The 25,286-nt window shown below is 45.7% G+C and overlaps 1 protein-coding gene and 1 non-coding gene across 2 annotated transcripts in view; one reads left to right on the forward strand and one right to left on the reverse strand.

The window, feature by feature from the left end:
* The window catches only part of DNAJC3 (DnaJ heat shock protein family (Hsp40) member C3), a 59,072-nt gene extending 50,772 nt beyond the window's left edge, over positions 1-8,300 (reverse strand). Inside the window, exon 1 of the mRNA XM_029073146.1 lies at positions 8,178-8,300. Within this exon, the coding sequence (XP_028928979.1) occupies positions 8,178-8,259 (82 nt within the window). The 5' untranslated portion in view covers positions 8,260-8,300. The remainder of the gene's footprint in view (positions 1-8,177) is intronic.
* Positions 8,301-15,803: 7,503 nt separating this feature from the next.
* On the forward strand, positions 15,804-15,941 carry LOC114814920. The gene has a single exon (XR_003762715.1). It is a non-coding gene; the product is annotated as a small nucleolar RNA SNORA7 (small nucleolar RNA).
* Positions 15,942-25,286: the final 9,345 nt, after the last annotated feature.

A 25,286-nucleotide genomic window follows, 5' to 3' on the forward strand; every position in this document is an offset into this window, starting at 1 on the left:
CATCAGCAACAAATCCTCATCTTGCACTACTTTGTGGAGCTATCTGCCCTCAGTAAGAAGTTAAAGGCACTAATACAATTTATAATACTGAATTTATAATAGGTAATTTGATACCTAATCGTGTTCATCAAAAGAGCAGACCTCAGCAGGGAAATCAAATACTTTTATAGGGGTTCAGTTTTCATTCGTGACTATTAAAAAAAATTGCTAATTTTTCCTTTGAATTTAACAAACATCAATTCTCTCATGCCTGTCAATTCTCCTCATCCTTTATTTGGAGGTATTTTTATATACAATATTAATGGTCTTCAGCTGATTCTTCATTAGAGAAGCAGCGTGGCGCAGTGGAAAGAGCACGGGCTTTGGAGTCAGGGCTCATGAGTTCGAATCCCAGCTCTGCCACTTGTCGGCTGTGTGACTGTGGGCAAGTCACTTAACTTCTCTGTGCCTCAGTTCCCTCATCTGTAAAATGGGGATTAAGACTGTGAGCCCCATGTGGGACAACCTGATTCCCCTGTGTTTACCCCAGCGCTTAGAACAGTGCTCTGCACATAGTAAGCGCTTAAAAAATACCAACATTATTATTATTATTATTATGAGCGTGATCAACAAAGATGAGAAGATGAACTTTTTTGGCAGGACTGTAATTTTTATTCAGTAATACTCCCCAAAACTTCTCACTTGAAAATGCAGGCAAATTTTTGAAAATCACATTTCCCATTTCCCCTCTAGCTTTGACTAGTTGAACCAGGCTTCATTCTGGGCTCCCTACCTTTCCTTCTCATTTTCTACTCTCTCTCTCTAGAACTCAAGTGATGGCATCTACCATTTCTAGGTGATGACTATCCCTGCTGCCCTGACCTCTTACCCACAGTCTCCTATTTCTCCCTCCTTGCAGGAGACTTCTGTTGGGATGGCTGCCAGCAATCATAAACTGAATGCATCAAAATGGGATGCTCATCTTCCCTCTTAAGCCTTTTTCTCTGAATGGAACAAGGCTGGGGAAATAAGGTGCGTTCTTTTGACAATGCCTATCTGCCTGGATTCAGTGCGATGAATATTGGAAGGGACGGTTTGCGTCCGTGTGCAGCATCAGACACAGTAGATACTGTGTGATGTTTCCAGAAATGAGGTCTTCCAAGCATACACCTCCCATGTTATTGCAGAAATGACAAAAGCTGTCCTTCATATTTGAAAACGTTTACTAGTGTAACTATGAACTGTGTATGGGAGTATGGTAGACAAGAAATCCCCAATTAATAATCCCTTCTACCTCCTCAAGTTATAAACACTGAATAAGTGTTATTAGCATTATGTGGCTAATTTGTAGCCGTACCATATTTGGAGCTGTTTCTAAAATTATAACAATAATAACAAAAATAACAACAGGAAGAGGTATTTGTTAAGTGTTTACTATGACATTAGGCATTAAGGTAGATATGCAGTCCCCTGTCCCACATGGAGCTCTCAATCTAAGTAGATACTGGATCCCCATTTTAGAGATGAGTAAACTGTGGCACAAAGAAGTTAAATCACACAGAAGGCAAGTGGCTGATCTGAAATTAGAACCCAGGTCTTTTGACTTCCAGGTCCATGTTCTTTCTACTACATCACACTGCTTCCAACCCAAAAACAATCAAACCATTCTGAATTTCTGAACTTAAGTTGGTCCATCAGCTGCTGTTGCTTTGCAAAAGGCACTCTGGCATACTTTTGAAGGTTCTGTGTACTTTATTGTGTCTTCGAAGCATTTTTCTTGCCCACCCTTACAATTTCCTTTAACTGAACAAACAGCAGTTGCTTGGGTACCCTCCTTCCAGCATATGTCTCACTGTATTGCAAAGTGCATGGCTCCAATCCTGGAAGAAAGTCTGAGAGCAAAGATTTCAATTTAGATGAGACTGCTCATTGGGTCTGCTCTCCTATTCCTACTAAAAAGCACAGTCAGATGGAAGGAACTGTCAGGGGACTCTACTACCTCGGCAGTTCAGACAGACTACCACCTCAAGAATCTCTAGGGAAGAGCCTGATGAAAGCTCTGGTTTAGAGGTGAATTCTACCTTTCGGCAACTTCTACTTTTAATGATGTTTTTTGCAATATCGACCCACCCTCCAATTCTGTCCTCGCCTTCTGGAAATGAGTTGGGTTTTTCTTGCCGGGAGACTCTGGCTTCCCAATCACTGCCTAATATATGAATAACAGTACACAGCTGGAAGAACTGAAATCAATTCCAAAGTTAGACAAGAAGCGAATACAATTAATATCTGACAGTTAAGCATCCTTCCAGGCATCAATGAAATTTAATATGTGATAGGTGGATAAGTACTGAGACTCTGGAATGACTCCACCTTTTGAAGTCTCACACATGGCCGTTTACCAGCTTCAGCTCAACTCTTAGCCTGGCTAGCTAAGTGTGTAAGGAGGTGTGCGTGAGTGTGAAGAGGTATTTGTGAGTATGAAGGGATGGGTGTAAGTGTGAAAAGATGGCCGTGAGTGTGAAGAGATGAGCATGAGGGAGAAGAGGGGTGCGTGAGGGTGAAGAGGTGTGCTTTGAAAAAGAGAACAAATGAATAACACTGTGATCTTCTTGGAAAAAATACTGGTGTGCTCCTTGACTCTCCTCCTTCTAGACTGTATGCTCACTGTGGGCAGGGACCGTGTCTACCAACTCTGTTTATATTGTATTGATCCAAGGACTTGGTATGGTACTCTACATGCCGCTAGCACTCCATAAGTGCGATTGATTGATGGCTAGTGTAACTCATTTCTGGGAAAATTTCTAAGAGCCATAAGATCCAAACCTCAGCGTTGGGGTGACATACCACACTATTTGTGATTTGGTTTGCAAATCTGTTTATTTCAGAAGACCCCTACTACAACCAATTTTATGGTTCATGGCAACCATACAAGAAATTCATCAGAAGTTGGGAACTTCCCACTAAAAGACTGGCTGAATCCAGTGTTTTACAGGAACATTAGTTGGCTCAAACCACCCCTTCCGTGAACAGCACTGTGTGCCGGACTAGTTGCTATGTTCCGAGATTAATCCTTATAAAAAGAGGCTACATAAATATTTCAGAGTCCATGGGCATGCCCTCAAACCTCAGTAGGGAGCAGGCACAGTGAGCTTATGGGTAGTGCCAGACCTCCACAAGGACCAAGCTAACTGCCAGGGCTAGAAGATAATGGAAATCTCCTATTGGAAATGATCTGCAAGCCACAATCAATGAGTTGTATTTACTGAGTTCTTCTGGTGTGAAGAGCACTATACTTAGTGCTTGGGAAAGTACAATGTAACAGAGTTGGTGGGCAGGCCCCTGCACACAACGAGCCTTCAGTCTAGATGGGGATCCAGACTACGGTCATGAAGGCTTCAGGAGTCAGAGCCTGGCCGAAGGAATCCACACTGGTGCTAAGAGTTTGGGCCATGCCACTCAGGCTCCCCGGTCCCTGACAGTCAGGCGTGGAGGGCAACGAGGGAGTGGACAGGCAAAGACATGGCACACTGAGATCCGTGAGCAAAGTACTTTACGTCCCAAGTCCACTGCAGCTAAAGTAATAATAATAATGTTGGTATTTGTTAAGCGCTTACTATGTGCCGAGCACTGTTCCAAGCGCTGGGGGAGATACAGGGTAATCAGGTTGTCCCACGTGAGGCTCACAGTTAATCCCCATTTTACAGATGAGGGAACTGAGGCCCAGAGAAGTTAAGTGACTTGCCCACAGTCACACAGCTGACAAGTGGCAGAGCCGGGAGTCGAACTCATGACCTCTGACTCCGAAGCCCAGGCTCTTTTCCACTGAGCCACGCTGAAAGTGACCAGGACTGAGTGCTGCTGTCATGCTGGACTGCTGTAATGTGGTCAGCAGGTGCACTTCTGTAACAGAGAGCATGAAAAAGACCCTCCCCAATGGCCCCCGGGACCTGCGTCCAAACCCGATGGCCCCTTGGCCAACTGTGCCTGGAGCCCTGGTCGCCCTCCCCAAAGGTGGAGGCTGCTTGGGAGATGACACTGCAAAGAAGGGGGTAGAGCCATCAAGCTGTACTAAGCACTGGTGTAAATACAAGCTAAATAGCCCTACATGGGACTCACGGTGTTCACCCCCATTTTACAGGAGAAGTAACTGAGGCACAGAGATGTGAAGTGACATGCCCAAGATCACACAGCAGACAAGTGACAGATTGACAGACAAGGCAAAAAGTGACAGAGACAGGAAACCATTTCCTGATGGTTTCTAGTTTACAAATGAAGTAGCTTGCAATGTCATTTGGCAGTAAGGGAATTGGGGTTTTCAGCAGAAAGTTCAAGGTCTGAAAAAGTTTGTGAGGATGGTGAGCAAGGAAGTCAATGAATAGAAAATCTGAATGTCAATAGGGACAGTTATGTTCAGGTCATTTCACACCAACAGTATTTTTTTTTTAATTGTTTTCAGCGTGGGTCCAACCTGGCTTCTATTTCAGTTTTTAAATATTTGCCCTGAAATGGTACTGACAAGATTCAATTCTTGTCATCCTGTTCACACGATTTTCTCAGTTATTCCAAAAGGAACCCTCAATGAGCTTTGCAAGCAGTTCACCAGCTCTCCAGCCTACAAAATGGACTCAAAATGCACCCTCTCTTTTCTTTTTAGCATCGATCTTGCTCTCAGACACACAAATTTACAGTTTGCCATTCCTAGGTTCTGCAGCGTACACCCAAGTTATACGTATATATTTAAATAATTATAACATTTTCCTTCCTAGGCAACCAAATCACTGACAGTGAGGTTAAACTACAAGTGCTTGAGTGACTAAAAGGGCCAAGAGGAGATCCAAAGTCCCAGCCCCACTTAGTACACAAGTCCTAGCGTCAGGAACACAGAGTCAAACCTGACCATGAGTTCTGTGTGACCACAATCAGTGGGCTATACAAGTACAAACAATTTCCGGTGGGCTTGAACAGTCCTTCCCACCCAGCTCCCTCCTGATGTCAGCCTACGGCCTGCCTAAGCATGGAGGATACTTGCTGCTTCTTTCATTATGAACTCTGTAAATAATATCACAGGTCAAATAAAATAGTCAGCCCTGAATCACATCTTTTATCCCCTATTGTACTCTTATCCACTGCTTAGTACAATGTCCTGCACATAATAAGTAGGCAGGCAGTCAATAAATACCAGTGAATGAACCCATACAATCATGAAATAGGAAATCAGAGTAATGTTAAGCCTCCTATCACCAAAACATTACCTAGGGTAGTGGAAGTTCTTCAGCACCTGCTAATTTGAAAGTTTTATTTGCTTTCTAGCAGGGCCTAGTGGAAAGAGCACAGGGCTGGGAGTCAGATGATCTGGGTTCTAACCCCAGTTTCACCATTTACTTGCTGTGTGACTTTGGGCAAGTTACTTAAATTCTCTTTGACTGTTCCCTCATCAGTAAAATGGTGACTAAATACCCATCCTCCCTCCTATTTAGACTCATACCTTGCCATTTCCCTTATGTTATTTTATTTTATGTCTGTCTCTCCCTCTAAACTGTAAGTTCTCTGTGGACAGAAATTGTGTCTGCCAATTCTACTGAATCGGATTCTACTAAGTCAGTGCAAACAAATTCTCCCCCTTCCCCCTACCCCCGGTTTGGAGTGTGAGCCCGTCATTGGGCAGGGATTGTCTCTATCTGTTGCCAAATTATACACTCCAAGTGCTTAGTACAGCGCTCTGCATATAGTAAGCGCTCAATAAATACTGTTGAATGTATAAGCACTCAATGTATCCAACGATTGATTAGACTGTGTGCCTGGGGCTGTGTCTGACCCGCTATCTGCCCCACAGCTTAGAACAATACTTGGCACATGGTGAGTGGCTAACAAATATTGAAATACCTCCACCAGGTCTAAAACATATACTAAAACGGTGAGTCTTTTGCTTTAATGGAATATTCAAAACCATTTACTATGAGCAATCTTGCACAAAGTTTTGGAGCAAAGTTTATTAACAAAAATGGAAAAAATACTATGCCTGGGACATTGCATTTACAACTGTTCAACTGGAAAATTCCACCAGCTGGCCTGGTGCTTTCATGACATTACCTTAGGTTCCAATCAAACTGGGAAAACAAAGCGGGGGGGAGAAAAGGTGAAATCTCAATCACATTGCCTTTTTAAGGGCACTTTCCCGGGATTTTTGAAGTGGATTTAAGTGCTCACTACGTGACAGGCGTTGCTCAAATTGATACAAGCTAATCAGACGGGACCCAGTCCATGTTCCCCATGGGGCTCACTGTCTTAATCCACACTTTACAGGTAAGGTAACTGAGGCGCAGAGAGGCAAAGTGACTTGCCCAGGGTCACACCGCAGACGAGTGGCAGAGCCAGAACTAGAACCCAGGCCTTTCTGACTCCCAGAGAGACACCATCTATTAAGTGCCAAGTTATTTAAAATATAAATTTACATTGCAACCGTCACTGGACAAAGTCCAACCTATCCTTCACTCATCAGAGTCCCTTCCTAAAACTCCTAAATCCAACTACGTTGTGCGGGAAACTGGAAGGGGGGGGGGGGGAGAGATGGTGGGGCAGGGGGAGGGTTAAAGAAACCCCTGCATTAAAGAACCACCACCCTTTGGGCATCCTGGGGAGCTAGAAATGGGGGCTAAACCCAAGCCCACTGGCTCCCGCTGCCCAGAAAGTTGGGGCCCTTGCGAGTCTATACGAAAAAGGACCAAGTCGAAGTTCATTCATTCAGTAGTATTTACTGAGCACCTACTATGCACAGAGCACTATACTAAGCGCTTGGAATGGACAATTCCACAACAGATACAGATGATCCCTGCCCAGTGAAGGGCTAAGTCCCGGCTCCGCCTCTTGCCCACTGGAAGCAGCATGGCTCTGTGGAAAGAGCCCGGGCTTGGGAGTCAGAGGTCGTGGGTTCTAATCCCAACCTCCGCCACTTGCCAGCTGTGTGACTTTGGGCCAGTCACTTCACTGGGCCTCAGTGACCTCATCTGTCCAATGGGCATTACGGCTGTGAGCCTGTCGTTGGGCAGGGATCGTCTCTCTCTGTCGCCGAATTGTCCCCTCCAAGCGCTTAGTCCAGTGCTCTGCACATAGTAAGCGCTCGATAAATACTATTGAGTAACTGGGAGCCCCACAAGGGACAACCTCATCACCTCTCATCCTCCTTAGCACTTGAGAAGCAGCGTGGCTCAGTGTAAAGAGCCCGGGCTTGGAAGTCAGAGGTCATGGGTTCGAATCCCGGCTCTGCCACTTGTCACCTGTGTGACTGTAGGCAAGTCACTTCACTTCTCTGTGCCTCAGTGACCTCATCTGTAAAATGGGGATTAACTGTGAGCCTCATCTGGGACAATGTGATGACCCTGTATCTCCCCCAGTGCTTAGAACAGTGCTCTGCACATAGTAAGCGCTTAACAAATATCAACATTAGGCGAGTGCTTGACACCTAGTAAGGGCTTTTACATTTCATCATTATTATTGGGGGCCTTTCGGGCCGAGCCGGGGGGGCTATATAAGCCCATCAATGGGCAGGGACTGTCTCTATCTGTTGCCGATTTGTCCATTCCAAGCGCTTAGTCCAGTAAGTGCTCAATAAATACTACTGAATGAGTGAGGGGGCTCGGCCTGCCCGGCCCCCGCTCCCGCCCGTACGGCCGCCTGCAGCCCCTTCGGGGATGGGGGGGTTGGGGGGGGATGGGGGGAATGGGGTAAATGGGAATGGGGTAAATGGGGGGATGGGGGGAGGGGAGAAATGGGGATGGGGAAGATGGGGATTGGGGAGATGGGGGGGATGGGGGGAAAAGGGGATGGGGGGAAAAGGGGATGGGGGGGAAAGGGGATGGGGGGGAAAGGGGATGGGGGGGAAAGGGGATGGGGGGGAAAAGGGGATGGGGAGGATGGGGAGGATGGGGAGGAGGGGGGATGGGGGGATGGGGATGGGGGGATAGGGGGAATGGGATGGGGATGGGAGGAAATGGGGGGAATGGGGGAGATGGGGGATGGAGGGGAATGGGGGGAATGGGGTGGATGGGGCTGGGGCACCTGCCGCCAACCGCCCGCCGACCCCGGGACCCCACGGAGGAAAGGGGAGGGGAGGCAGGAGGTCCCGCGGGGGGTCTGGGGGGCTCGGGGGGCTCGGGGGGCTCGGGGGTCCGGCGCCGCCCTCCCGCGGCGCGGGGGCGCACCTTCGTACTGCAGATCGACGAGCACCAGCAGGAAGGGGAAGACGGAGCCCAGCCGGCTGGACACGGAGCCGGGGGACACCATGGCCGGGGCCGAACGGGCCTGCCCTCCCACCACACCGCCGCCGCCGCCGCCGCCGCCGCCGCCGCCGCGATGGCCGCCGTCGCTGTTCCGGCCGCCGGCGGAGGGAAGGAGGGAGGGAGGGAGGGAGGCAGGGAGGCAGGGAGGAGGGACGGAGGGCGGGGGGGAGGAGGGCGGGCGGAAGGGGCGGCGCCCCGGCCTCGGGCCCGCGCGCCCTCGCCCGCCGCCACCGCCTCCGTGGCCCAATGGGCTTCTCCGGCCGCGACCCAGGGGGCGGGGCCTCCGGCGTGGGCGCCTCCCATTGGCCGCCCCGGGGGAACGTGGAGCCATCGGACGCCGCCCGCCGGGACAGACCTGGCACCCCCCGCACGCACACCCCTCGACGCGCCCGCCCGCCGCCCCCCCCCCCCCCACACACGCACGCACTCAGTCACTCATTCAATAGTATTTATTGAGCGCTTCCTATGTGCAGAGCACTGGACTGAGCGCTTGGAATGGACAAATTGGTGACAGATGGAGACAGTCCCTGCCCACTGAAGGGCTTACGGTCTAATCGGGGGAGACGGACAGACAAAAACAATAGCAATAAATAGAATCAAGGGGATTCATCCATTCAACAGTATTTATTGAGCTCTTACTATGTGCAGAGCACTGGACTAAGCACTTGGAATGTACAAATCGGCATCAGATAGAGACAGTCCCTGCCCATGGACGGGCTTACAGTCTAATCGGGGGAGACCGACGGAGAAAAACAATAGCAATAAATAGAATCAAGGGGATGTACATCTCATTAAAACAATAGCAATAAATAGAATCAAGGGCATTCATTCACTCATTCATTCAATAGTATTTATTGAGCTCTTACTATGTGCAGAGCACTGGACTAAGCACTTGGAATATACAAATCGGCATCAGGTAGAGACAGTCCCTGCCCCTTGTTGGGCTTGCACTCTAATCGGGGGAGGCAGACGGACAAAAACAATAGCAATAAATAGAATCAAGGGGATTCATTCACTCAATAGTATTTATTGAGCTCCTACCATGTGCAGAGCACTGGACTGAGCGCTTGGAATGGACAATTCGGCAACAGATAGAGACAGTCCCTGCCCATTGACGGGTTTACAGTCTAATCAAGGGAGACGGACAAAAACAATAGCAATAAATAGAATCAAGGGGGTGTACATCTCATTAAAACAATAGCAATAAATAGAATCAAAGGGATTCATTCATGTCATTCAATAGTATTTATTGAGCGCTTCCTATGTGCAGAGCACTGCACTGAGCGCTTGGAATGGACAAATCGGCAACAGATAGAGACAGTCCCTGCCCACTGACACGTTTACAGTCTAATCAGGGGAGACAAGATGGACAAAAACAATAGCAAGAAATAGAATCAAGGGGGTGTACATCTCATTAACAAAATAAATAAGGTAATCAAAATATATACAAATGAGCAGATGAGCACAGTGCTGAGGGGAGGGGAAGGGAGAGGGGGAGCAGCGGAGGGAAAGGGGGGGAAAGAGGGTTTAGCTGAGGGGAGGTGAAGGGGGACAGAGAGGCAGTAGAGGGAGCAGAGGGAAAAGGGGAAACTCAGTCTGGGAAGGCCTCTTGGAGGAGGTGAGCTCTCAGTAGGGCTTTGAAGAGGGGAAGAGAATTAGTTTGGTGGAGGTGAGGAGGGAGGGCATGCCAGGACAGCGGGAGGACGTGGGCAGGGGGTCGACGATGGGATAGGCGAGAACGGGGGACGGTGAGGAGGTGGGCAGAAGAGGAGCGGAGCCTATGGGGTGGGCAGTAGAAAGAGAGGAGGGAGGAAAGGTAGGAGGGGGCAAGGTGATAATAATGTTGGTATTTGTTAAGTGCTTACTATGTGCAGAGAACTGTTCTAAGCGCTGGGGGAGATACAGGGTCATCAGGTTGTCCCATGTGAGGCTCACAGTCTTCACCCCCATTTTACAGATGAGGTCACTGAGGCACAGAGAGCCTTGAAGCCTAGAGTGAGGAGGACAATCATCATCATTTGGGCATTTGTTAAGCGCTTACCAGGTGCCCGGCCCTCTTTTAAGGATACACCTAAAGGGGGATTTGAGGGGATCAGGTTGTCCCACGTGGGGCTCCCCGAGAAGCACCGTGGCTCAAAGGAAAGAGCGCGGGCTGGCCCCCTAAACACTCTTCATCGCTTCTGGGAACATGTAATTGATCTTTTTTTCATTAGCGGGGTCTGTCAGGGGTCATGGGTTATAATCCCGGCTCCGCCACCTCTCAGCTGTGGGACTTTGGTCAAGTCATTTCTTGGGGCCTCAGTTCCCTCATCTGGAAAATGGGGATTCAGACTGTGAGCCTCACATGGGACAACCTGATTTCCCTGTATCTACCCAGCTCTTAGAACAGTGCTCAGTACATAACATATACCAACATTTTTGAGCCTCACATGGGGCAACCTGATTTCCCTGTATCTACCCCAGCACTTAGAACAGTGCTCAGCACATGGTAAGCGCCTAACAAATACCTACATTATTATTCATTATTATTATTAATCCCCATTTTTGATGAGGTAACTGAGGCACAGAGACGTGAAGTGACTTGCCCAAAGTCACACAGCTGGCAAGAGGTGGAGTCGGGATTTGAACCCATGATCTCTGACTCCCCAGCCCGTGCTCTTTCCACTGAGCCACGCTGCTTCTCTATGTTCTCTATGCTTCTCAACCTTACTATTTGCACAGCACTCTTCTCTGCGCTTGCAACAGTACAACACAGGAGGAGGACTTGGAAGCATAATAATGACGGTATTTGTTAAACGTTGACTCTGTGCCAAGCACTGTTCTCAGTGCCGGGGTAGATACAAGTTAATCAGGTTGTCCCACGTGGGGCTCACAGTTCTTAATCCCCGTTTTACAGATGAGTAACTGAGGCCCATTGAAGTGACTTGAACAAGGTCACACAGCAGACAAGTTGGGGGACCCGGGATTAGAACCCACGTTCTCCGTATTCACCCCAGCGCTTGGTGCCGTGCCTGGCGCTGAGTAAGCCCTTAATAAATACCATAATAATGATAATTAGCAGCTTACGCGCCAGCATTTGCCAGTCGATCAATCGACCAAATCAAGGAGAAAGGGATAGAAGAGGGAGAGGAAGGCACCGTGCCCAAGCCTGGGCTGGGTTCCAGGGCTCTGTGTTTTCCGTGTGTCCAGGGGCTGGGCGGGGCTCTCTGGGATCCATTAATAATAATAATCATCATCACGATGGTATATGTTAAGCGTTTACTATGTCCCAGGCACTGTACTAAACTCTGGGGTGAATACAAGCAAATCAAGTTGGACAGTCCCTGCCCCATGTGCGGCCCGGAGAAGTAAAGTGACTTGCGTAAGGTCACACAACAGACAAGTGGCGGAACGGGGACCGGTTCATTCTGGAGGCAGTGCCACAAGACCACATGCCTAGCCCTTCCAAGAGCAGGGGCTGATGCCTCTTTTTGTGTGCTGAAGAGCCAAACAGAAGAAAACTTTAATAATTGAGATATTTGTTAAGTGCTCACTTTGAGCCAAGCCAAGTAGATAGAAGATAAACACATGGAATAAAGCCCCCTTCCCACATTGGTCTCAGAGTCTGAGGGATTGCAATTTGAGTAGTTGGTGTAAAAAAAAAGCCAACCGTACAATTGCAACAGGAGGGAGAGGGAAAAAAAGAAATACAGAAATTAAGTTCTTTCCTTCCTTCTTTCCCTCCCACATCACCACCGAATCTCCGGCACGTGATAATAATGGTATGTGTTAAGTGCTCACTGTGCACTGTTCTGAGTGCTGGAGTCAGGGCCAGCAGGTCTCCCATCAGCTCTGCCCCACAGGTTATCCTGCTCTAACTCTGCCTGGGTCTCCCTCTCCACCCTGATTCATATGAGGCCGCCCCACTCTGTCCCTCACTCCTCAGCCACCTGACCCTCTGTCCATCTGCAGGAGTTGATCACCTCTATTCCTTAGACGTTGCCTCCCCACCCGCAGTGCTGATGCCGTGCTATGCCGCCTACTAGCTCCAGCTGCCGAGGACACAAGAGTTCCCCTGAAACACAGACCTCTGGAAACTGGCTGGCCTTGGACCAGCAGTCTCCCTGTGGAAACTGCCATCTGTGACTTTGCACTGTTTTTCACAAGGGAATGAAGCATCTGCCACAATTTTTGAACCGTGACCCTGGCTTTGGTCTGCCTCTTCTCAATCACACTGCTTGTTGTCCTTCAGGATATTTTAGTTTCCCACAGTCCCTTTCATCATATGTGTTTTAGGATGTGTTTTCAGGATCCTTGCAAATCAAACCTGTTCTAAATGCCCAGAGGCCCTGAAAGATAATCCCATGAGACATGAGATAATCCCATTTCATTTTACCATCGCTATCCACCCATGCCAGTGAAGTTAACAAGTTTAGAAAGTCTTGAGGCAAACTTCCTCATACATGCAACAATCCAGGCTATAGATAAGGACTAGCAGAAACCAGAACTAGTGTGGGGGGTTTGTTTTTTGCTTTTTTATGGTAGTTGTTTAGCACTTAATATGTGCCAAACACTATTCTCCCCTCTGGGATAGGTACAAGTCAATCAGGATGGACATGGTCTCTGGATCTCACGGTCTAAGGGGGAAGGAGAACAGGGATTGAGTCCCCATTTTACAGTTGAGATAATCAATGAAAACAATCCCTTATTAATTAAGCCTATTAAACAACTTGCCATTGGAAAGCATTCTCGCCGGTTTTCTCAAAACTGAGGCCCAGAAGTTAAATGACCAGCCCAAAGTCACACAGCAGGCAAGTGGCAGAGCCAGAATTAGAACCCAGGTCCTTCCACTCATAGGCCTGTGCTCTTTCCACTTAACCTCTCCACTTCATATGATTAAATACTAGTTTAAACCACCGAGGGAACATTACATTAAGAGTACATGCCAATATCATATCTGATTAGCATTTGAGAGAATCAAATTTGATTATAAACGAAACAGAGAGTGATATACTTTTGTAGACTAGTCCTTAATAAGATAGCACTCAAATGACTACAGTGGAAACAAAATGATAATGAAGTCTCCTATTGAGAATAATAGATGACTCTCTCTGTCCCAAGACCATGGGACTGAGAAGCGGCTCTGGGGATATTCTAGTTATAGTGGTTTATGCGGCAGTGCTGTTCACACTCTCACACTCTCATCCTTATCAGTCACGTTCTCACCAGAACATTGAGTGCACTCATGTAGATATCTGAACTCTATTTAGTTAGGCTAATCTACTTGTCAATATTTTTTATGTTCATCTCCCCTATTAGCATGCAAGTTCCTTGTGAGCAGGAAACATTCACTTTGTCATTCTGTTCTTCCTAAGCAACCTAGTGTGGCTCAACGCACCAAGTGAATGCTCAATAAATATCACAACTACTACTGCTACGACTACTACATCAACAAATATCACCACAACTACTACTTCTACAAACATCAGGCAAATAGATGGACTTAGGTACAGTGCTTTGTGATATTCATGTAATTTTTTTAGGTTTTGAGGTAGGAGACATCTATGGCCAAAGTGTCTGCAGCACAGTGCCAGTGCTATACCTGCTACTACTACTACTAATAATAATAATAATTAAGTACTTACTATGTGTCAGACACTGTACTAAGTGCTGGGGTGGATACAAGCAAATCGGGGTAGATACAGTCCCTGTCCCATGTGGGGCTCACAGTTTCAATTCCCATTTTACAGATGAGGCAACTGAGGCACAGAGAAGTGAAGTGACTTGTCCAAGGCCATACAGCAGACAAATGGTAGAGCTGGGATTAAAACCCCTGATCTTCTGACTGCCAGGGCTTTGCTCTATCCACCTCTCCATTCTGCTTCTCTCCTTCTACTGCTTTTACTACTTCTACTATCACACTCCTACTACTATAATTACTACCACTACTAAAACAATCACCCAGCACATAGATGGATATGGTACAGCTCTTTGTAATGTGTATGCAATTTTTTTTTCATGTAAGATACATGAGAAGCAGCATGACCTAATAGGTAGAGAACTGGTCTTAGGAGCCAGAAGGATATGGGTTCTAAACCCAGTTTCTCCACTCGTCTGCTGTGTAACCTTTGGCAAGTCACTTAACTTCACTGTTCTTCAGTTACTTCTGCTGTAAAATGGGGATTGAGACTGTAAGTCCCATGTGGGACAGGGATTTGCCTTAGCTTGGAGCTACTGCAGTGATTAGGACAGTGCCTTTCACATAGTAAGCACTTAACAAATACCATTTTCAAAAAATAAAAATGAGGAAGGGTGTGTGAATCAGGAGCCTCGTGGAACAGGTGGCCTGGTTCAGCCATCAGATAATCCATTTCATTTTACCATCGCTATCCACCCATACAATGAAGCTAACAAGTTTAGAAGTCTTGAGGCCAAACTTCCTCATATATGTACAAAACCCTTGGACTAGAATCCGTTTTCAGTTTCAGTAGAAATGCCTGCTGTTCTGTCCCCATCATTCACACCATTGTTTACCTCAGATTTGGGACTGATCTTAATCTAAAAGTTTGGGGTGAATGGGAATGCTGGGGGCTAGTCCTTCGACCTGGAGAAAATAACAGGTAGCCAACTGACAGAAAGGAATAACTGTTCAAACAGTATGTTTATTATTAAATTTCTACTAACAAAGCAAATCTCTATTGGGTAGTGGTAAAACAAAGTACAATTTTGTTTTTATATATAATAGCAATAATGGTATTTGGTAAACCCTTACTATGTGCCACGCAGTGTTCTAAACGCTGAGGTAGATATGAAGTAATCAGGTTGGACATGGTCCCTGTTCCACAGGGGGCTCACAGTCTTAATCCCCATTTTACAGAAGAGGTCACTGAGGCACAGAAGTTAAGTGACTTGCTCAAGGTCACACAGCAGACAAGTGGCGGACCCGGGATTAGAACCCCAATTCCCTTGACTCTCAAGCCCGTGCTCTTGCCATCCACCTTCAGCATTTATGTACACACGTATTCAATGATTCATTCAATTACTTCACCCTAACATACAGATGTTACTAACCACTACGTCCTTGTCATTGTTCCAGCTATAACTACATGACTGGCATCTCTTGCCCCACTAAGCCCACAGCAGGATTCAAGGTTTAGGCACACGGTTGTGCTTACCAGAACAGAATGCACTAAAATACCATCCCTGATTTGATTAGCGAATAAACTCAATACAGACCAGTGCAGTTAGAAGGTCCTGCCTCGTTAGAACTTTGCTTATGAACCTAATCTTTAAGAAGTGTGACCTAGATAACACTGTGGCATGACTTACAGCCACTGCCAAATTTCTCGTGACCAAGGAGGTCATTTCTTAGCACCAAATTCCCAGTTTTCTCTTCATCTAATAGTGTAGTTCAATCTAAGTTTTGAATGAACCCAAGTTCTACAGTCCTTATATTCAAAATAACAACCAAGTCATTCACTCAATGAAAACTGGAATCTCACCAGAAGACCTAGTCCTCCCATTTACAAAGCCCACTATGCCCTAGGATTTTACACCAGTTCTATTATGAACCTCTCAGGATCGCACCTGGAGAGTTTCCAGTACTCTACCAGTCTCGACTACCGGAGGGAAAGTCAAGCAGAGGCATATCCATTCCATTCCTAGTTTGGGCAGTGGCTAGCGAATGGAAGGCAATCTGCTACAAGTCAAAACTCCCCTATGCTGGGCAGGAACAATATAAGAGAGAGTTGAGGGTGGAGGCACACGTTAACTGCTTAGAAGGAGGCAATGGTAAGCCACTTACATATTTTTACCAAGAAAACACAATGGATACACTACCAAGACGATTGTAGATGGGGGAGGGGGGATATTCAAGGATAGATGTGGCCATGGCATCACTATGGGTTGGAGACAATTAGACAGCATAAGACAAGACTATTATGATGCCTAATAACTGACTTAAACTCCAAGTGTCTGCTGCAGTAAGTATCTCCTTCCTTTAAAGGACCAAGAGCAGACTTTAAAGGATGATGGGAGCTTTATTTGATTGGCAGAAACAGACTTCCAACATGGCTAAGCAAATTCTACCACCTTTCAGTGGGAGCATGTTGGCCTGCTGAAATACCATATGACTGTTTTAAAGGGGTAGATGAGAGCAAATTAGCCCCTGGGCCACATCTCCATTTGTGTTGGATCTATCTTCCTTCATTTGGTGGACACCCGGGGAAAACTGAGCTGGTTCCAGAAAACCTCTTCTTCCCAAGTTCCAGTGAAAGGAGGGACACCATTGTTCGGAGCTGGTTCTCAATCACTCAATGAGTGATCCAGGCTGGTGACCTGAAGCAGCCAAATGATGGTCCTGGGGAGTTGGCAGGGTTCTACACCTCTCAACATACAGGTTGAAAGGAGTGTAAACCTGATCCAAAGAATATCTCCCCAAACTACAATGTAGACCGGCAGGTAATAATAATAATGTTGGTATTTGTTAAGCGCTTACTATGTGCAGAGCACTGTTCTAAGCACTGGGGTAGATACAGGGTAAGCACGTTGTCCCATGTGAGGTTCACAGTTAATCCCCATTTTACAGATGAGGTAACTGAGGCACAGAGAAGTTAAGTGACTTGCCCACAGTCACACAGCTGACAAGTGGCAGATCCGGGAGTCCAACTCATGACCTCTGACTCTGAAGCCCAGGTTCTTTCCACTGAGCCACGCTGCAATATGGATATTGATAAACATCAACAGTCATTATGACTTGCATACACAGCTTTACACTAACCCAAACAAAAACAACAAAATGCAGTATTGATATTGCAAATATTCATTATGACTAGTCTACTCAACTTTACAATAACCCAAACAAAAAACAAAATGTGCCATTGATACTGACCAATATCAGCAGTCATTGGGATTCGTGTACACAATTTTACACTAACCTAAACAAAAACAACACAAAAAAACACAGATGATTTTATATGCCATTATTGCAGATCTAGCCTAAAAGCTAATGCCCAAAAGTGGTTGGGCTAATTTCTCTCACCTACCACCACACACCACAGATTGCAATGGAACTTGGGAAGCAAATTGACTTAGTAGAAGTAGATAATGGATTTCTTTATAATTTACTGAAACCATAACATCATTACCTACAGGGCCTTATAATTTGATTCAAGCAGTGCAAGATATGGCCTGCCTCTCAGGAGAAGTCCAATTTATTTCAGATAAGGGCATGTATTATGAAGAGCAATTGGCTTCCAAGCATATTTCACCTAGATTATAAAATCCATGACAACAAGAATCATGTTTACCAACTCTATTTATACTGTACTTTCTCAAGCATTTAGTACAGTGCTTTGCATACCATAAGACCGCAATAAATACCACTGATTGATTGATAACCACCACCAAACAAGTCTTCTCAGCAGCTGATCCAGTTTCTGGGAGTTAGGATGAAAAGGGACCTGATTCTGTTCCATTCTTTGAGAATGGAAGCGTAGTAAGCTTAAAACAGTGCTTTGCACACAGTAAAACGCTCAATAAATACCACTGAATGAATCAATGCAAGGTACCTTTATCAATACCATCTCCCCACGTTCGCCAGACTGTAAAGCTCATGATGGGCAGGGAACTTGTTTGTTAATTCTCTTGTATTGTACTCGCCCAACTGCTTAGTACAGTGCTCTGCACATAGTAACCACTCAATAATTACCCTTGATCGACTGATTCATTGATTGAGAGCCTGATGATATCCTAGTCTTCTACAAATTGGAAAGCCAAAATTGCTAGCCATCAGAGGGCACCAAAGACCACAAAAAGATACGCTGCAGACAGCTTCAAGAGTTCGGCTTTTCCAGGGTCTATTTGAAAGTTAAAGTCAGAGAGTTCAGTATGTAACTCACCACACTAATGAGCTTCTTTGCTTTTGAACCTGCCTCTTGATATCACGATCTTTGAAAAGGTTTTGCTACTGGGACTTTGTCCAATCTGATTATCTACCCCTGAGCTTAGAACATCATCAGTGGTATTTAATGAGTGCTTACTATATGCAGAGCCCTGAACTGACTGCTTGGGAGAATACAAGACAATCTACTCTCCCAATACAGTGGAATGGGCAGATACTTTCCTGCCCACAACGAGCTTACAGTTGAAAAGGGGAGACAAACTTTAATATAAATAATTTATAATATATAATTTGAATAGTGCTTGGCACATAGTGCTTAACAGATACAAGTATCATCATTATTATTATTACAAGGGAGCACCCCCTCTCTTGACTTCTGCCACTTGGCTGGTCTTTCTGCTGTGATGGCCTCCCAACAGTTCATGGCTAAATTTTGTTGCTTGGTTCTGAGACTGTGTTTCACTATTAATCAATCAATTAATCAATGCTATACATTGAGTGCTTACTGTGTACAGAGTATTGTACTAAATGCTTGGGAGAGTACAATAAAACAGAGTTGGTGGACACATTCCCTGCCCAAAATGATCTTACAATGTCTTTTATGCTGTTTATTTTGCCTCCCTAGTTTACACATGCCCCCTTTCAGTTTGTAGATGCTTCTGCTGAAGATTAAAAAGATGCTTGATGTTCCTGTTGGGTTTGCTCCAGGATGTACAGTCCATATAGAGGATAAGACCCTACCACACCTTGACTCAAACTGCTAAGGGTGACTCTTCATTCATCTGTATATCTATTCATACTTTTCGAATGAAATCGTCCATTTAGACAGCCTTGGACTCCACGACCCTCTGCTAAAACAATGACGGAGAGAAAGTTACAGGCATATTTGCAGCAGCAGCAGAGATGCCTACAATAGGGCCAGTGCCTATCTTACTGTTGACGCTATTGGGCACCAGGTCAAAACTAGCTCCAGAAGAGTCCATGAAAGCATAGATTACTTTTACTTCAGCAGACAGAAAATAGTTGAGTCATCTTCACCCTGACATCCTCACTGAGCAAACAGGTAAGTCCAACCCCTTCTGCTCCCTTTAAACTTGACCCTACTTCTTTCTTAGGGCTTTTACTTTTTTTCATTTTCCTGTGTCTTCTATGCTCCTAGGCCATCGTCGTCCCCATCAACCTTGTGGTCCTCCTTATGGTGCCCTCTCCCCTCCAATTGGTGCCAATTTTAAAACATGTTTACTGTACAGCTGTGGCTAGGCTGGGGTCCCTCGGATCAGTAGAGCTTGGGTAAAAGGGGTGGGTCAGGAAAGGAAGCCTGGGAGGTGACCACTGTTGTCCTCCCTCCCCTTTTCCCATTGCAGCCCCTGGGACTACCACAGCCCTGGGGACCAGGGAGGGATGGAGGAGGAGAAAAGAGGTAGTACTTACCACCCAAATCACAGTAAGAAAAGTTTAAGAAGGGACAGGAATAGTGAGGAGTCATGAAGGGACAGTGAAGAGATCAGAAGGGAGAGGAAAAGAGAAGTCAGTGCCTTTTTCATGAGGGAGAATTATTATTATAACCATAATATTCATATTTGGATTTTTTCGCTTTTTTACTGGTACTCGTTAAGCACTCCCCTGTGCCAGGTGCTGTACTAAGCACTGGTACAAAAAGATCAGGTTGGACATAGTCCCTGACTCACAAGGAGCTCACAGTTTAGGTAGGAGGGAGTAGGATTTAATCCCTATTTCTACAGATGAGGAAAGTGAGGCCCAGAGAAGTGAAGGGATTTGCCCAGTCACACAGCAGACAAGAGACAGAGGCAGAATCAGAATCCAGATCCTCTGATTCCCAGGTCAATGCTCTTTCTGCTACACCATATTGATTAGAAAGATGATGTTTAGAGAAAAGCATGTGATGGAAGAGAGTGACCCAGCTGAATCCATGAATGACAATAACATTTGAAACATCTAAGAAATTACCAGGTGGGTAGGGTCTTCGATTTCTTCAGGCTGCTTATTGAGCCAGCAGAAAAATTTCCCTGAAGTTGGTGGGGTGGAGGTTCTGAAACTCCCCTGGAAAAAATTGAGATGGTCATGTTGATTGAAAATGGGTGGAAAAGAGCATTTAAGAATAATTGAGAAGCACTGTGGCCTAATGGAAAGAGCATGGGCCCAGGTTCTAACTTCCCCACTATATTTTAAAATCATTGGACAATCAGATCAATCACTAAATCCATGGTATTTAATGAGCATTTAGTGGGTGCAAAGCGCTGAACTAAGTGCCCGGGAAAATGAAGTGGTATGGGTTGGGAGTGCTAGCTGGACTTTAGAGTCTACAGGGGGAGACAGTAAAATAAATTACGGATTGTTACGTAAGTGCTGTGGGACTGAGGGCAGGGTGAATATCAAGTGACTCAAGGTCAAGCTATGAATCTTCCCAGGCCTGGAAAGCATCTGGATTGCACCATGATAACTATATAACGGTATGGGGGAGGGGGACACTAGCCTGGAGTCAGATTGCATCACCTGACCAGAAGTGGGGAAGGCAGTGTCGCCATGTTGGACTGTAGTTCAACCCCTTGGCTTTGGGATTGGTAGAATCGATAGGCCGGACAAGAACTTGGTCAGCCAACCAAATGCCTTTCATGCAAATTGCACTGCACTTCTTGAGACTATTTCAGGAGGGAAGTTTAGAGGAGGGAACACATTTTCATTTCATGACTGTAGTTTGTTAGAATCTTTTGGACCTCATTCTCTGTTGGACTGACCAGCTGGCAGAGTGGCAAGGGACTTTGAAACGGCTCTTTTAACTGTAATATCCTGAAGCTCTTACTGTTCTTACTGTTGCTCTTTTTTCTTATATTATGTGAATTATTTCAATCTCTCCTTTTGTGTCCATCACCACACTTCCAGCAGACCCCCAAGCTTAAATTTCAAGGGTCCTGTGGGCCTGATTGATCACCCCTGTGCTCTTCCCCAGCACGTAACACAGTGCTCTGCACACACTAGGCATTTGATAAACTTTACTGATTGAAGTAATAACTGCTGGCTATGATATTACATGCAAGTTGCAGTGCTCTTTATCTTTAGTTAAATTTTTTTATCTTTTTTCTTCAATAGATTGGAGAAGTTGTGTACTGTGTCCTAGGTACCAGTAAACCTTTGAGATTGTGAATCCCATATGGGACAGGGGCCAGGTCCAACCTGATTAACTTGAATCTACCCCAGCATTTAATACAGTGCTTGCTTAACACAGAGAAAATACTGAACAAACACCATAATTATCAATACTTTTATAATTGAGCCATTTTCTCAGTTATTGAGTAGGAGTCTCACATTGGCATGGCAAGGGAAAGAGAAGACATAGGATTGAAAATTCAAATCATGGGTTGGTGATAGCAGTGTACCAGATTAGAGTTTCCTAGCCTGAAGAATTCCCTGAGGTAGCCTGCAAGCTGAGGAATTACAAAATCTCAACAGTTTCAAGTTGGAGAAACTTATGGTTACTTGTAGTCAGTGCAGAGGATTAGTCCAGCAAAGGTGAACCCTTTGGAGTTAAGACAGCCCAGGTTTATGGCTGTAAATGCCAGGTTAAATTAAATTGATTTAGCACATTTGGGTGATAAACCTTCAATACATCCTGTGAGAAGCACTGTGCTCTAGTGGAAAGAGCACAAACCTGGGAGTCAGTGGTCCTGGGTTCTAATACTGACCCTGCCATTTGACTACTGTGTGTGACCTTGGGCAGGTGAGGTCACAACTTCCCTGGGCCCCATTTTCTTCATCTGTAAAATGGGGATTGAAAACAGGTCCTCTAGAGTGTAAACTCCTTGTAGGCAGGGACATGCTTGCCAACTCTTGTTATCTTGTATTCTCCCAAGCACTTTGTTCAGGGCCCTGCACACGGTAAGCACTCAACAAATTTGATTCACTGATCAATGTTCTCCCTCTTACCTAGACTGTGAGGCTTATGTGGAACAGGAAATGTGTCTGATCTGATTATCTTTTATCTGCTCCAGGGCTTGGCCCATAGTAAGGACTTAACAAATACCACAATTATTACTGCCATGTCCATTGTCATCAGTAGCATTATGAATTTTGTAATGAAACATCTTGTAGGTTTGATAATATATGAATACATCATAAAATATAGGGTTTTTTTTCCTCATAAGGATTTCTCTTATCCCCATAACAGGTTTGAATTTTCATCGACAAACTTGCAACTGTCAGTTTTCAGTTGACTCACCTGAAAACCAATTTTCGGATTGTGCTAAGTTTTATATTGATAATGGAAACTGATTCCCATTTTACACTATTATTGCATTTCAATTACCTTAATGTACAATGAAGAATCTCCACCTTCTGGCAGTATGGTTTAGGCACTAATTCTCCTCTTGGGATAAAGGTATTAGTTTGGCCCCCATTTTGGAGGCCCAGGAGCTAGCCTGCTCTGGTCTTGCAATCATATGGAACTGACTGTAAGTGGAACTGCTGAGATGGGAATTCCACTACTCACGTTTCGTTTCTGGGAGGCCAATCACTGACTTGGGCTTTCTTCAGCCCCAGACCAAGCTCTGATGTTTGGAACTGGGGGTGAGGGTGAGGAATCTCCTTTCCCTTAATAATTACGGCATTTGATAAGCACTAACTTTGTCCCAGGCACCGTACTAAGCGCTCCATTGTTTCCAGGGTAAGAGGGCCATATCTGACACATTAGCAAGATAATTTTTTTTTTTGGAATTCCACCCCAACACCTGACTTTAATAGCTAATGAGGATGTTGCTTTGGCTGGCGAAGGTAATAGTAGTAATAATAATAATAATGGTACTTGTTAAGCACTTACAATGTGCAAAGCACTGTTCTAGGTGCTGGGGTAAATACACGTTAATAGGTTAGACACAGTCCCTGTCCCACATGGGATTCACACTCTAAACCCCCATTTTACAGAAAAGGTAACAGAGGCCCAGAGAAGTTAAGTGATTTGCCCAAGGTCACACAACAGACACTTGGCGGAGCTTGGATTAGAACCCAGATCCTTCTGACTCCCAGGCCCGTGCTCTATCCACTAAGTCACAATCACTGCTCATTGCTGTTGACAACTGCCCAGCTGCCAGGAAGAATTGCTAGAGCAGGGAGGCAGTGGACCATGGGTAGTGATGGAAGAGGAGGAGAACACAAATTCTATCCTGATATCAATTCTTCCCATTTCACCTTCTCACCCCTTCTCTTTTCTTTCTCCAACTTTCCCTTTTCCTCTTCTGACATTTTCTGAGTCTCTAGCCATTCCCTCTATTCTCACCCCTTTAGGCACCCTTCAAAATTCAGTCTCCCAGAAGAGGTGATTAATTAGTTCTGAGAGGAGATAAATGCTCCCATTCTGTATGGCATCATTACATTATACAACGTGTGCATGTAACATTTTTCTGAAGACCACATCTGCATGCCAAAACTGCGCGATTCGTTGATCTAGTATCTTGGGCCCCTTGGCTCTCAGACCCATATTTACCAACACTTATGGATCCCTTCCATCCCACAGCCATTTTGTGAATGGCAGCAGCCCCACCATCTTAGAGAGAGGCTGCCCGGCCACCATATTTGGGAGGTTGTTGTGAAGTCAAACCTGCCATGTGATGCCCTGGTATGATGGCTTACCTTGCTCACTGTCAACCTGCTTCCCTCTCAGTCTTACAGTTTTGGCCTCGACCTCCCTTCTCCACAATGAATTCTGGAGACAGGTGTCCTTTCCCCGCTTCCGAACTCTGGAGCTAGGGTTTCTCTGACACCTGTGGGATTCTGGAGCCAAGGTTACTCTCAACCCACCAGAAATCTGGAGCCAAGGTTACTCTCAACCCACCAGAAATCTGGAGCCTGGACTCTTTTGACTCTTACTTTCCCCGCTCTGGACTATAAGCTCATTATGGGCAGGGAACTCATCTGCTTTGCTGTTGTATTGTACTTTCCCAAGTGCATAGTATAGTGCACATAGTAAGCACTCAATGAATATGATTGATTGATGACTTGAAGGAAGGTTTCTCTTCCCTTGTCAGGATCCAGGCCTGGGATCATAGCTTGACCCCAACCACTGTCAATCAATGGCATTTACTGAGTAGCTACTGAATATTAGGTTACTTAGAAGAGCACAGAACAGTAGCAGGACACACCTTTCCTGTCCTCAAAGAGCTTACGCTTTAGTGAGGGCGACGGGCAAAAATTATTTAAAATAGTGAAAGCAGGAGGGACAATGAGGATAAAGCAAGAATCAGTACAGACACACCAGAATGAAACAGCCGAACAAATCACTGAATGTACAGCTAAATATATAAATAAATGCAGAAATATGGATATAAGTATTGTATCCCCAGTTTATAGGTGAGAAAGCTTAAACCCAGGGAACTTAAGTTCTGGAAGTAAAGGTCTGGGAGCAGGGTGAGCAGTGACCCCTCCCCTACAGTTTTGTAACTGGTGGGCACAGCAGGGGTTGAACCAGGGAGCTGGATCACGCTGTCTTGGGTTGGAGGAGAGGAGAAGGCAGGTAGGAGAGTCAACCCAGTTCTGCAGCCACCACTGCCATCACCACACCCTGGTGAGTGTTTGCACCCCCTCCCCACTGCCCTGACCTGACATCTACCCACTTTCCCAGGGCCCAATGGGCAGCCAGGTCTCACCCAGGATCAGAGAGAGTGGCTTGGGCTAATTAGCAGAGGGGATCCAAGAAAATGCTCCCTGAGGGTGACACGAAGTGATGATGTCACATGGCACTTACCTGCTACCTGATGTCATCGAATCACGTTAAGGGGGAGGGTCCTCACAGCACATGCCATCCTGAAGGTACCACTGGTTGTTACATGATGCAGGTCTCTTTAAGCCTCATTTCTGTCTGAGTTCTGCGTTGCTACTGTACAAGATGCTGTTGATGTAGTAGACGTTCCTCTACATGCAGACTTTTTACCTCTGAGTCACTGGTGTCAAAGCAACCCAACCAACATCTTGTGGTCATCCTCATTGCCTCAACAGCTGCCTGGCATACAGTAGCACACAAAAAAATATCATTTAATGTTTGTAGTGAGGATTGTTGCATGCATTTCTCGTTTCAATGGAGCTGCTGTGATATTCCTGCAGAGTTCATTCATTCATTTGGTAATATTTATTCAGCGCTTACAGTG

The sequence above is a fragment of the Ornithorhynchus anatinus genome, chromosome 10 (assembly GCF_004115215.2).
Source record: "Ornithorhynchus anatinus isolate Pmale09 chromosome 10, mOrnAna1.pri.v4, whole genome shotgun sequence".
In the NCBI taxonomy this organism is placed as follows: Eukaryota; Metazoa; Chordata; class Mammalia; order Monotremata; family Ornithorhynchidae; genus Ornithorhynchus; species Ornithorhynchus anatinus.